The 14,776-nt window shown below is 44.6% G+C and overlaps 1 protein-coding gene across 2 annotated transcripts in view; it reads right to left on the reverse strand.

Annotated features, from left to right (window-relative positions):
• SND1 (staphylococcal nuclease and tudor domain containing 1) overlaps window positions 1–14,776 on the reverse strand; it is a 419,010-nt gene that overhangs the window by 167,630 nt on the left and 236,604 nt on the right. For both annotated transcript variants that reach the window (XM_027102041.1, XM_027102042.1), the window contains exon 14: window positions 1,554–1,626. In XM_027102041.1, the coding sequence (XP_026957842.1) occupies window positions 1,554–1,626 (73 nt within the window). The remainder of the gene's footprint in view (window positions 1–1,553; window positions 1,627–14,776) is intronic.

Raw genomic sequence — 14,776 nt, forward strand, 5'->3', positions numbered from 1 at the left:
AGAATGATATTAAAGGAAATATTGTTGAGAATGCCACAGCAGATACATATACAAATTAATATACACATGAACAATAACACAGCACGGTAAACCACAGAGAAAACTGGCCTGATACCAGCTTGCTGGGAAAGTCACCTGTGAACCATGAGCCTCAGGAGATACAACACAGTCACCTGTGGCTCAAAGGCCATTAGTAACAGGTTTTCTGGGCTTCTCTGGACTTGAGCTACGAGGAACGCACAGTGATGTACCTTGCTCGTTAAACAGTGGCACGACGTCTTGATGGAAGTCTAATTAATTGCCACACTGTGCAATCTGTAGTCTGCAGTGACTGCTACAGAGAGGAAAAAGCTCAACAGAATCCCAGTGATTAAAGCCAACAGCGGACGACCACACCCAGGCAGAGGAGAGCTGCCGAGACAGGTTAGAAGCCACCACAAGGAACTACAGGCAAAGCCTGAGCCAGGCTTGGGAACACAACACAAGATACACTGGAATTCATCACTGCTGTGGGCCTGGCTGAGCTTCTGTTTACGGTAGTATTTTCTTCTTGTGCCCAAGGCAAGCTTCCCAAGTGTCCAAGCTAAGACTGACTACCCTTCCTCTGTCATGTCCCTTGGGCTGCGTGCTCCTCCCTACACATGCCCTGGAGCCCCTCCTTACCCATTAGTGGCTATGGGAGTTGAACTGGATGGTGTGTGTCCCAGGAACAGAGGGTGAAACTGACAGCCAGAAGGCCTTCCCCCGGCCACCTGATCAAAATCAACCCCTGAACCCTCACTACTGCCTTGGTCTGTTCCATTCCTCAGAGCAGTCGCTGCTGCCTGGCATTGCTATTGTCTCCCTTTCCCGCTTGCATGTAGGGACTTTATCAGTTCTGTTCATTGTTACATTTTCTGCCTAGAGCAGTTCCAGGCACAGTAGGCACTTGCTGAGTAAATGAATAAACCCCCTCAACTAACAAAGGAGTCTAATTCAGCCAGTGAAAGTTCCTAAATATGCAAGGGTAGCATCCTGATCATGAAACAGTCGTTTGGACACAGCCTTTAGGGAGCTCAAAAGTATCTGCATCATCTCTTCTCCTACATCATCTAATATATCTGTTAGCTCAAAGGATGCTCACATACTTCTCCCTAGTTGATTAGGATTAATTAGGATTAATTCCTAAACCTGTCCTAGAACCTGTATTTGACCTTTCTCCACTAAGACTTTCCAGTCACAGAACAGGGATTTTTTTTTAAAAGGTAATTTTATTTTAATACAACTCAAAAGAAATATCTCCTAACTCATGATAACAAGAAAAGGGAAAAGCAACTCAGTAAAAATTCAGATGAAGAGATAGGCGGTTTTACGCCCTTGTTTAAATTCTGTTTTCCTGGAGTATAAAACAGGATCTCTATAGATGCATTAGGAGAAGCCATGGAAAAATTCACATTCAGTGCCTGAAAACGAATGAGCTACAGAAAACACATCAACTGAGGTCCTTCGGTGAATAAGCAGCCAAGCTCCTGGCGCCTCGGAGCCACACAGCTCCATTCACGGACACAACTCACCCCAGATATGTCTGCGACACGGTGGATAGGCACTTCCTTCTTGCTATGCAATCCTTTACCATTCTTAATAGCCCTGTAAAGAAAGAAGAAAAAAGAAAAGAAGCCCGATGACAATACAAATCACACTGGGAAGGGGTAAGGAGGGTGGGAAAAGGCGGCAGGAAGAGACGTTGGTCCGATGGTCACATGTCACTACACAGGGCACGCTGCTGAGCAGCCAGTCTCGGCCAGAGCATTGGGAGGTGGGGAGGGTACACCCCTGCTCTTCCCCTATAAGCCCAGTTACCACAAGCTGGCTGCTAGTTACTGCTAACAGTGTGCCTGGTTATCAAAGAGAGCTCCAGAACTTGTTTCCAAAGGAAAGGCATCGTTCTAGGCACAAAAGAAGAATCAGTTGGAAGAGCACATTCCTAAAAAACAGAAGTAATAACGTTTCTTTCTGTGTTTAATCACATGAAACATTTTAAATGCAAAAATATGTAGCTAGTGTTCCAATTCTAATGGAAATAAGTTCCTCCCAAGTAAAAGATAAGTTGCCCTGAATGAAGCAATACTGTACAGAAAAGTCTTTTTAATAATGGGGAAGAAGGGAAATTCCCTGGCAGTCCAGTGCTTAGAGCTTGGCGCTTTCACCACCAGCCTGGGTTCGATCCCCGGGCAGGGAACTAAGACATGGCAAGCTATACCGCACGGCTGAAGAAAAAAAAAAGGGGGGGGGGGAAATTAGCAAAGGTACATAACTGACATTAAGCCTCATTTTCAATCAGTCTCAGGTTGTAATAACACTGGGATTAGCAGGGGACCCTGGGACACACATCTGACCACTGGCTGGTTTGCTCCAATCTCCCACCTTTTGCCTCCTAATCCCTTGAGTGGTAGCTTCAGGGACATGATGATCACTCATGTAACAATGAAGGACCGCAGAATCAAAGGTGATGAGTACATCACTCAGCGATGACACCATTAGTCAAGACCTTTGCGCATACTGCCAGCCTGCAGACCCACACAGGGAACACTGCTGCGTTTAGAGATTGAGGAAGAGGTTCAGGAGTGTGACTGCTCCATGAACTAGACTTTCTAGGGTTTCCATATTCCAGAGAAAGTGTTAAACTGCCCAGGCCAGGGTCAACACGTCGGACCCTCACACTAGGAACCACACTGCAACCTTCTTCCCACTCGGGCTCCACTAATGAGCAGGAGTAGAGGCATTACTCTCAGGTCCTAACTTTCTAAAACCAATTCACAAATCAAACTGGGTGGGTGTTGCTGAGTGCAAAGTGGAACAGTCATTTCTTACATACTTGGACCCTTACCACTCCCCACTTGCCCCTTTTTCCAACCCAGGGGACTTGTCTCTCACTCAACTGTTTTGAAACACCTTCTGTTCAGATACGACAAAACACTTCCCTTACCACCCAGTTTCCACTCCATGATGAGGGGAAGAAGTCAAAGTACAGAATTAAGAAAAAAATCATACACTCATTCTAATCTGAACTGTTGGCTGAAAGAAAACATTTCCAAGTTCCTTGACTCCCATGATTCCTCCTGAATCTGAATCAAGGGCTTCAGCTTTAGAAATTGCAAATGGGTCACAATTGCTCCATTTAATTTCAGTCCAGTGATTTACTGTTCAGGGTGTCTGATAATGACCACGGACCAGGTTTAGCCCCTGGTCCCTTGGGATCTGCACACTAATGGTAGCTCTAACTCTTCCATCTCCCAAAGCCCTGTGTACATCCTGCTTGTGTCCTGTTTCTACAGCCTCCTCTGCCATCAGCAGGCTTTCCCCATTTTGCTACCATAAACTCCAAGGAGGGGGCTTGGGAACAAACCCGCAGCGAGGCAAGGCAAGAGCTCACTGCCACCCTGAGGTAAGTCGCCTTTCTTCTAGGCGAGGCCTGCTCAGCTTTCTGCAGGTCCCACGTGGGCACAGATTGCCCACAGCCTTCTCCTCTTCTAACAACCAAAATACATGGACCTGCCCAATAAACAGAAGGTTCACGGAGGACACTGCTGAACTCCTGGCCTTTCCTGGGGGTTGGAGAGCACTTCATATACTACGAGGAAAAAAGAACAGGGCCTGGGCAGTAAGTCAGAAAACAGGTTCTCAAGGCAAAAATGGTGAGCTGGTAACCTACAATTCTGCTTTCTCTCTGTGACCCCAAAGTAGCTTTGTGCCATAAGCAGAAATTCAGCACTTAACCAAGATTAAACATACCACCCTAAGGGGAAAAACGTAATACCCCAAAGCAGAAAATATGGATAATAGTGTACATATGACATTTGAAACAATCCAGAATTCTTTAAAATTAAGTCTTTTTTTTTTTGTTTGTTTTGTTTTTTAAGGTACGCGGGCCTCTCACTGTTGTGGCCTCTCCTGTTGCGGAGCTTAGGCTCTGGACGCGCAGGCTCAGTGGCCATGGCTCACAGGCCCAGCCACTCCGCGGCATGTGGGATCTTCCCGGACTGGGGCACGAACCCGTGTTTCCTGCATCGGCAAGTGGACTCTCAGCCACTGCGCCACCAGGGAAGCCCTGTTTCATTGTTTTATTTATTTTTTAACATCTTTATTGGAGTATAATTGCTTTACAATGGTGTGTTAGTTTCTGCTTTATAGCAAAGTGAATCAGCTATACATATACATATATCCCCATATCTCCTCCCTCTTGCATCTCCCTCCCACCCTCCCTATCCCATCCGCTAGGTGGTCACCAAGCTGATCTCTCTGTGCTATGTGGCCATTCTCTACGTCTGTGTCTTTATTCCTGTCCTGCCCCTAGGTTCTTCAGAATCAGTTTTTTTTGTTTAGATTCCATATATATGTGTTAGCATACGGTATTTATTTTTCTCTTTCTCACTTAATTTTACTGTCATACAGTGAAGTAAGTCTTAATATTAAAAGAAGAAATTCTCTTACCTTGTTCCTAAAAAAAATATTAGATACTTGTTTACATTCAGGCATTAATTTTGGAAAAACCTTCAAAGACTTCATCTTTTCACACTTTAGATACAATTGCTAAATTAGATAAATTTCAGGCAACATCATATTTAAACTGAGAAATAGTTCTTGGCAAAACAGAGACAAGGGCTTCCCTGGTGGCGCAGTGGTTGAGAGTCCGCCTGCCAATGCAGGGGACACGGGTTCGTGCCGCGTTCTGGGAAGATCCCACATGCCGCGGAGCGGCTGGGCCCATGAGCCATGGCCGCTGAGCCTGCACGTCCGGAGCCTTTGCTCCGCAATGGAAGAGGCCACAGCAGGGAGAGGCCCACGTACCCAAAAAAAAAACCAAATAAAAAAACACAACAAAAAAAAACAGAGACAAAATTGAAAGTTAATAATTTGTAGACACTAAGCACAAATGCTGCCCGCCCAGGAAGTCCTCTAAAGTATAAGTGGTATGCTGGACCCAGACGGCAAAGTGTGAGGCATCACTGAGTAGCTAAATGGTCTCATGTGCCAGCTTGAGTCTCCCTCCCTGTGCTGAGGTTGCTTTGGTTCTTGTTTGCCAGCTGCTGCAGAAACGACACCAGGTGAGCCATCCCCAGAAAACCTCCCTCAGCCTGACACAAGGCTGATGCCACGGGAGGGGGAGGGGCGGGGGAGGGAAGGGGGTAGGGAGGGGATCTGGGGGAACCACCCAGCGCAGGAGGCTGGGAGGGAGGTGATATGGGGATATATGTATACATTTCGCTGATTCACTTTGTTGTACAGAAGAAACTAACAACATTGTAAAGCAATTATACTCCAATAAAGATATAGAAAAAAAAAGAAAGAGATTCATGCTTTTATCTCAAAGAGGTAAGGAGCAAACACCAAGAGTGGTAGGCTTACCACAGTGCGGTTAATGAAAGGAATATAATATGTACCTTTGTTCCAGGATGCAAGCATCCATATATGACATGCCGGCCTACTAACAGTTGTATATAAGGAAAATAAAAACAGGAAGATCCTGGTTCTGCTGCCTTGTCATTATTTCCTGGTGCGGCTACCCCTGTATCTTACATAACCCACCTTCTCTGGGATAGGTTTGGGGCCCTCTGTCTTTGAGACCTGGGAGGGTATAAAGGTAGAAGGTTTGCTTCCACTGATACCTGCTCCACAGAGCAAACACCAACTCCCCTCTCCATGCTGCCTGCAGGCTGCAACCACGGCTCAACATCCCTTTTCATTAGGCAAGGAATGAAACTCCTGACTTCTAAGCTTCACCTGCTGTGTCTGCTTAATAGCTGCTTTCTCACAAAGGCAGGCTGGAGCTCAGGCCAGCCAGGAGAAAAGAAGCAGGGGGGCAGACCACAGGCTGCTCCTCTCAGAGGCTTTCTTCTCCAAGCAGCCGCAGGACAAAGATGGCAACAACCAGCAGTGTCAATAATGGACAAGAAATCATCACCAGCCAGGAAAAGTGAGTAACGTCCACATACCTACAAAGAGGTAACAGTAAAGGACAGGGATGAAAACTCAGGTGTCTAGGTTGCTTCTAGAAGCTTCTAGAAGCTATAGCGTGGAAGAGGAACCCCATTCAGATCACTGGAAAACTATTCCCTTTAACCAACAAAGTCTGAAATTCTTCTATATGAGATACTACTGCCTTCCCACTAGAAGATAAAAACCATCAACTCTGCAAAGGCAGGCAGGGAGGTTGTTAAAGGGAGATTAGCCCGGCTACCTTAGCGCAACAGAATTAGAACCTAGCACTCTTTATATGAAGAAACAGTTTGCTCTTCGGTTTTGGGGCCCCTTGCACAGGCAGAAAACCTCCTTCTCCAAGGCACAAGCCTTAGCACCACTGACATCTTGTGTCATCAGTTCATCTCGTGCCAACAAAGAGGCCATGACCTTAATTTCAATGTATAGATTATTATTCTGAATATTTTTGTGAGTTTACAAAAAAAAGTTCAAAGACTGTATGGTTAGATTCAACCTTATCCCAATCATAAAATAGTTGCCACACGAGGAATTCTTAACCTGGCGACATAAGTGAGCTTCACGTAGGATGCTGGGAATACCTATTAGCTAACCTGAAGTGGTAGTAGAATTATATATATGAATTTTTCTGGGGCATGGGAACTCCAACCGTTTCCCAGTTCAAAAAGAACCACTTTCATACATAAAGGCATTTAAAGAAAATAAAGTGACAGAAAGCATACCACAGAGAGGTAGCAGGGAAATGCCGAGGAAGATCAGGAGGCCCTGAATTCATCATTCCCCTTTAACAACACTGTCTTGGTAACCAGGAACCACAATGTCCCTTAACTCTGCTTCTCCTTCCTTGCCTGCAGCCAGAACTTCCTTCCTAACTGTGCTCACTTGGCTTTTTTGTAACCCCCCTGGGCCAGGCCCACACCAATTTATTCCAAGATAACATCAGGAATATTTTAAATCCACTCAGGTCCCTTTGAGAGTGCACACCACTGCTGCATGACTTCTCCACAGAATTGATTTTTTCATTTCGCTCCCCTACTTATACCCATAACAAAGACCACCAGCCTGTGACATCCGTCGAGTGGAAAGTGTAATGCTTGGCTTTCATGGGCCCCAGAGTTTATGTCTTCCCACCATTTCCACATTACTCCTTCTAATTCAATTAGGTCCATCTTCCCCAGGCCCCCTATGTGCAAGTTATTCATTACACTGTCTTTATAGATCCACACTAGTGAAAGAAAGGAATTACAGCTTATCAGTAGCCACCACCTCACCACAATCATAAAACAATTGTCATGTAGGAATTGTTAACCTGGGGTCCTAGGTGGGGGGCTGTTTGAACACTGGAAGTATCTATGAACTACTTTGAAATGGCAGAATTATACATGTGAATGGGTACATGCACGTGTATCTCTCAGTTCATCATGCAGTTTAAACTGCAATGCAGTATTTTCAAATTGTATCATGTGTTCACTTTATTTCTATAGCTAGACTACAGGCCCTCTGAGGGTTAGAATTCTATCCTTAATACTCGTTATGGTACTTAACACAGAGCTGTGTCACATAGTTTTAAACTCAGGGTCACCTAGTTCAATGACTGTGTGTCTAGTAAAGCTGAACAAATGCCCGCTGACTAAGGCAGAGTGTGAAGATATTTCAGATTGGAGACATGGATAATGCCAACTGAGTGTAGGGCGCAGAAGAGTGAGGCTTGCTGGCTCTCCTGGAGGTGCAGGTTCACGATATATGCTCCAGGTCGCAGACATCTTGGTTTTGCTACTTGGAGTGGGGCAAGGCAGAAGAGCTGAAAGCCTGGCCTCTAAGCAGAAGCAAAAGTGCATCAAGAACAAAAGCCTCTCGCTCCCTTCTTCAAGAGTCCTACAGCTAGAGGAGATGGTCAATAGTCTGAATGGCAGTGACGGGAGCAAAGCTCCGGCCACCATAAACAGTGAAATGGAACCAAGTGGCAGGATTGTCAGAAACACCTACTAGATAATACAGGGTAAATGACTAAGGAGAAAGGAAAATAATTCCAACGGAAAAGGATAAAAAGCAGAACAAAGAATGAGCAACTTGCTAAACTTCTAAAGAAGCTTTCATTGTGTTTCAGATCATACTGATGAATACAGCAGTGAAACACAGCAAAAAGGAACACCTCCTTTGGTCTTTCTACTGGTTCCTTGGCAGCGGGAAGAAGCAACCAGGTCCTGACACTCGGAAAATGAGACGCAGAGCAGGCACAGGCGCACAATGGTGGGTGGGCATTATGCAGCTGCATTTTCAACGAAACCAGAATTACTGATAAGACAGAAAAGATGGAGAGTACAGAGACTGGAAAGGAGGAAATTGAGTCCTGTGGTCAACGGGAGGTCAGTGAACTAATGAGTCAGGAGGTATTATGAGGCAGCGGAGCAAATAACAAGGAACTCTGGGCCACCTCATCGAAAACTAATGTAAGAAGAAACGAAGACGCATTGCTATTCCACCAGGTGTGACATCTGATCTGCTGTGCTGAGGTTAAGAGAGGGGGAAAAACTGAGCTCTGTGGCAGAGAATCACCAGAGAAGAGGTAGCCCAGTATTAGATTCATGCGAAACACAAGCAGACCACGCTGTCCCAGATTAGGACCAAAGGACTACTAAAGCAGGTAGAAATGGTCAGTGTCAGTCTAAAGTCTCCTTGAGGGGCTTCCCTGGTGGCGCAGTGATTAAGAATCCACCTGCCAATGCAGGAGACACGGGTTCAAGCCCTGGTCTGGGAAGATCCCACATGCCGCAGAGCAACTAAGCCCACGTGCCACAACTACTGAGCCTGCGCTCTAGAGCCCGTGAGCCACAACTGCTGAGCCCATGTGCCACCACTACTGAAGCCCGTGCGCCTAGAGCCCATGCTCCCAAGAAGAGAAGCCACTGCAATGAGAAGCCTGTGCACCTCAACGAAGGGTAGCCCCCGCTCGCCGCAACCAGAGAAAAGTCCGCGTGCAGCAACGAAGACCCAACGCAGCCATAAATAAAATAAATAAATTTATAAAAAATAAATAAAGTCTTCTTGAGAGGACAAGGCTGCAGAAAGGTGAGATGAGATGAGAGGCAATGACAACTCAAAATTGCCTCAATGACACTGGTTTTATAATTTTTTCATATCTTTTTATTTATTTTTATTTTTTGGCTGTGCCACGTGGAATTCAGGAACTTAGCTCCCCGACCAGGATCAAACCCACAACCCCTGCAGTGGAAGCGCAGAGTCTTAACCACTGGACCGTCAGGAAAGTCCCAAATTTTTTCATGTCTTGATCACAGAGACAATACAGAAATACAGGGCCAGAGAAAAAGTAGGAGAAAGAACAATGCGTAATTCAATTCCAAGATAAAAGCATCATTAACAAAATTTCTAAGTGTTTATATACACATACCCACCCACTTAAATTGTGGGAAAAGTCTGGCGATTGTTTTTTCCCCCAGAAACAATAACTAAATGAACACTTCCTTGTAGTATTAGTTTTATTACATCATTTTGAATAACTTCACGTAAGTCCATAACATGGATGCACATTCCATAATTTACTCAATTGCCTACTGCTAGATATTTATGTGAATGTTAATAGTCCAGTATAATACTTCCGGTACTATAAATAATGCCAAAGGAATAACTCTTAAACTGTCAGGCATCTCCCTAATTATTCCTTAGAATAAATTCACGGAAGTGGAATGGCTGTGTCATAGGTCAGCAAAGCACTATTCCTGTCTTCCATTTCCCTTTCCCAAGGCAACCCAGACAGAACACGCCTTGCCTCGTGGACTCTATTTGTGGATAAACCCGTTGATTTAGGTGCTCCTTCCCAGGTACCCACTGGTATCTCCATGCTTATAATTATATTTGCAATTATTTACTTGCTCATCCAAAACCCCACTAGACCACACATTTTTGTTTTCTCCCCCAATGCACCTGATGTTTGTTACTGTAAAATGAATAAATTAGAGAACATTTTAATGCTTTTTCCTCAGTCAAAAGACGCAACAGGCTTACTGCTGGGAAAAATGGTTTTTCCGATGTGAGTACACTTACAGGGACCTGCTGGAAAAGATTCACTGCCATCCACTTGAGATCTGGCTCTCTGAACTTGATGCAGAAGCAAGAGGCATGGGAAGTAAGCCTTCTCAACTTCCAGGCCCAGAGCTGGAGGAGGGGAGTCAGGGGCAGCTGAGGAGATAACATGAGGGAGTTTACAAGAAATTTAGATGCAAAGAGTCTTACAAACGAAAGGAAGCTACAAAGGAGACGTCCCCTTCACAGGTAGCTATAAAATTCGGTGCATTGATGTATTGGTGATTAATTATTTGAACTACAGTCCTCTGGAGCGATTTCCAAGGATTAGAGCAAAAGTAGGATAGGGATATGTGTAATAGACACTCAGCGCTCCGACCCACTCAGCCCCCTGACACCGCAGATGAGGCAAATCAAGCAAGCACAGCAACCCTTAAGATGATTTCACATAAAATTAGCCGAGAGCTGGTAGAGGCTACTCAGAAGGAATTCAGTTCAAAAGCCACGAACGCAGGGTATGAGGAAGGGGAAAGAGGAGTCACAGGGAAGGAATACAGAACTATTCAATGGGCTTGGTGAGGAACAAGTATGGCTGGCAGGGAAGGCATAGCTAGGACAGAAATCCAAAGAGATCGAAAGCTTATCCATTCCATGCCTTAGTCTCTATTACCTTTTACACACGGTTACAATTCCAACTATTAAATTACTAATGTGCCGTAAAAAGGACACACATTTTGATTTTTTCTTAAAAACCAAAACAAAACAGTGGTAAAGAATTGTTTAGGGCAGTGGTTCTCAAATTTTCATGCGCATTAGAACAACCTGAAGGACACGTGAAAAGAGACTGCTGGGACTCAACCCCAGTTTCTGATTCGGTAGGTCTGGGGCAACGGAGATGTGGGGAGACCTGAGAACTCACATGTCTAACAAGTTCCCAGGTGAAAATGACGTTGCTGGTCTGAGGACCATCCTATGGGAACCAGTGGTTTAGGGAGTCAAGTTATGAGACATTCAAAAATGTCAAGGGTCAAATGTTATCACTTTATTGTTATAACTTATTTGGGATTAAAATTATGTTCCCAGTATGATAATCTTCAAATGTATTTCAAAATATGTTGGAAATGTTTTGAAACCTCAAATACTTAGGGCCTTTTAGCCAAGAGAACAGTGAGATGGTAGAGAACAGACAAGGTGCTGTGGACAAACGGTCACAGCTGGGTGGAGAGGGGGGACCAAGTTAATTAGGAAGGTTAGTCTAGAACAACTTCCTCTGAAAGAACACAACCAGTGCAGATTAATAATTACAGGAAAGACTGGGCAAGGAGGACTTCTTACTGTGAGTTCATTATTTGACCATGACCTACAGAACTACCCACACCTTGTGTAAAACACAGGAGCTGAAGCTAATGGGTTCCGACTTTACCCCAAACCCCTCACACTAGTCATCAAGACGAGTCTCGCAGTTTGAGTTGTATCAGATGGAACTGGGAGTGGGGAGGAAAGACAGGATGAAGAGTGAACAGATCCTCTTAATATCCTGAAAGAGAAAACTGTTTGGAAATGGAGATATTATACAGCTCTCCAGAAGTGGCCATTTGTGCCGCCTTAAATGCAGATTGATTACTGCTATTTGGATGTTGAGTGCATCATCTCTTCTGAAGAAAGGGAAAAGCTAAATTTCCCCACATTCAGCTGTATCGTTAAATCACTTCCCCACACCAGCTCTTTTAATGCATTTTCCTGTTATCACATCCACTTGCAGGAGCTGATGTACCCTACCCCCCAACAGTGAAACGCCCCCCAACACTGACACGTGCTGAATCTCATTAGCAACCTCTGGCCGTGCCACCAGGGCAAGGGCAAGCCCCAAATCTAGCGGGGAGTGCACTTCCAGGGTTAAGGAAGAAAAGAAGCCATTAGGATACTGAACAGAAAGACCAGCCTCCTTTCTCACGCTGGCCTCCCATTTGCACCAGCATGATGTAACACAGCCGGGTGAAGAGGGCAGCAGATAATTCACCCAACTCCAGCTTTCTATAATGCCTGGCCTACAAAAATCCAACCGCACTCTGGCGCTACAGGAGTTCAACAGTGAAGGAAAGAGAAAAACTTCAAATCAGAGCTCTGTTTTTAACAGTATTCACTAGGATCTAGTTTTATGCAAAGAGAATTTTCACTTGGTTCAGGTCATTAGGTTGAAAGCGAGAAACCTTGGTTTATTAAAGCTGTACCATTAAACTATTGAGAAGAACAGAGGCTGGACGGAAGAGATGAGTTTCAGGGAGATGCCCTCATGGGAAAATTTAATAGGAGTGAGAGATGGAATAAAAAAGATATCAGGCAGGCAGTGTTCACGATGCAGAGGGAGAAAAAGAGGAGGGGCTGAGAAAACAGGTAGGAAAAGAGAATAGGAAAAACAGCAACACCCAGAGGTCCTATTCAAGGTATTCAGCGTGTGTCCCTCTGAGACTGCATGCTTTGTAAGGCTTGAGTCTGTTATCTTTTCTCTTCACCACCTGGGACCCAGGGTACACTGAAGAGAACTGGAATGAAAAGGCACGAATGCAAAGCCATCACGTGCAAGAGAAAACCAGCCTTGAACAACTGTTCCCATTAGAGGAATGATTTGTTTTCTTGGAGAACTGGTTAACTCTAACTGGTCTATACATTGCGATAGGATATATTAGTTTCAAATTTTCAAAACACAGACCCAACCTCAACACCAGTTTTCTCACCGGATTGGTAGGAAGGTGAAACCTGCTTCATACCAAGGCATTTCGCAAGTCAGAACAGTGTCAAGCCAGTAATGCTGACCTCTTCCAATTAAAGCAACAGAGAGCAAAAAAAATGCTGGTAAGTCTTCACGTTTCATTCATAAACAGCATTGTAAATGCCAGTTAAGTTGAAGGCACAGATAGGGAAGACCCTATAAAAAAGTTTTGTATTTTTTTATGCACAAGTCATTTTTTTCCTCCACCTATTAAAATTTTGTGAGAAAATTCCGAAAAAAAAAAAAAAAGTGGAGCTGCTCTGGCTCAATCAGGAGTGGGAAATCAAGCATACTTCTCTCCCAGTGGTATTATAAAAATGCAAAATACATTTACAGTTCACTGCTACAAGAGCATGGAAGTCAGTAAGCCCAATGCAGACCCAGTAACTGCAACACCAAGAGAGCTTTGTACTTGAAACAGTTTCCCTCTTAATAATGACTACAGGTATTGGCCTAGGGAAGAGTTACCAACAAGTTTATAGCCTTCTGATCAACGTCTGTGATGGAAAGGCCAACACAGATTTCCTAGAGGTACAAGCAGAGTGAATTCTACAACAGGGAGGGCGCTATCAACCAAGTTGGTTGGGTAAAAGCAAAAGAAATTTGATAGGATTTTAATGAAGGGCTGGTGTTTACAGGGTTTGGAGGTTGGAGATGCAAAAGTCAGCAGGCAGGAGCACTAGTTGCTTTTGTTTTTAAAGAAAAGGGAAGTTGCAAGGTTCACTCAATCAGAAACAGGAGGTCCCTGCAGGGTCAGGGAAGGCTCGGAGCCCAGGCAGAGCTGAGCCAGGGCAGGCTCACGCTTGCCTCGCCGAGAGGGAGGACAACACCACAGTTTCCTTAATCTGCAGTGTGCCTGGCAAGAAAGAGAACACACCGGAAAAGATAAGAGAGAGCCTGCCCTTTTCTCTTCTCCCGAGATAACGCTAACCTCATTCTGTATGTCCAGAATGAATCTAAATTCATTTAAATCTGCTCAGACCCTAGGTTGTTCAATACAACTGCTTTCCCACTGTCATCAAGCTGGGGCATAAATTTCTTTTCTGAATATATACATTCTATCTTGAAATCACAAAATCTTAGAATTAAAGGGTACCTTCAAGGAATAAAGCCCAACTTCTGAACTAACAACTGTATTTTCCTGCAATGAACCACAGAGTCACGGTTTCTAGGAAACCTTCAAATATTACATTTTAATATAAAAGTAGCTTTAGGTGGATGCAGACAGATGATATCCTACAGGTCGGGATGTCCAAGGAAAACAGGGCACACAGCCAGGCTTTGATTCCACGCATTGCCAGCTTATCTTTCGTGTCCATAATGAACTCAACAAAAGCCCACCAGGAAGACCTGTAGAATGCTAGGGGAATTCACATTCTGTACTGTTTAAAATCAAACAGGATGTGTTATATCAAATACACAGAGTTTGAGAGACTGTGTAATACCTTAGAAAATAAGAAGGGTCCCCATAATGGCTCAGTATCTTGGAAATACCTCAGAAGAATATGAGATTCTCTGTAGGAGTCAAAGCCCCGCCTCAAGCTTAGAACACTCATCAAGACAGACAAAGCAGCCGGCCCGCCGGCTGAGAAATACTGAAGTCAAACAAGAATGGGAAATGTTGGGAAGCCAATATGGGGGTGAAAAATTAGAACGGTGCAGAAAAGAAATGATGTGACACACTGCCAAAGGAGTCCACATGATGCCCCTAAAAGGGGGGGACCAAGTTCAGGAGTGGCATCAGAAAGTGTGGGTCAGCTGTACCTAAATTCTTTTTGCTACGAATATGGAGGACACAATGGAGCTCTCAGAAGACTGGGACACAAGCAAGGGCTTTTCAATGGAGCCCACAGAGAAGCAAGGCTCAAAAATACACACATAAGTGCCAAACCTTTATTTTGCCAGGACACAAGGTAAGGAGGGAAGAGGCAGCTGATGATAGACAAGTGAACTAGAAAGGAAGGTCGCCTGTCGGGAATTAGGGGTTCA

The sequence above is a fragment of the Aethalodelphis obliquidens genome, unplaced genomic scaffold (genome assembly GCF_003676395.1).
Source record: "Aethalodelphis obliquidens isolate GAN/ISIS:26980383/991018 unplaced genomic scaffold, ASM367639v1 scaffold5, whole genome shotgun sequence".
In the NCBI taxonomy this organism is placed as follows: domain Eukaryota; kingdom Metazoa; phylum Chordata; class Mammalia; order Artiodactyla; family Delphinidae; genus Aethalodelphis; species Aethalodelphis obliquidens.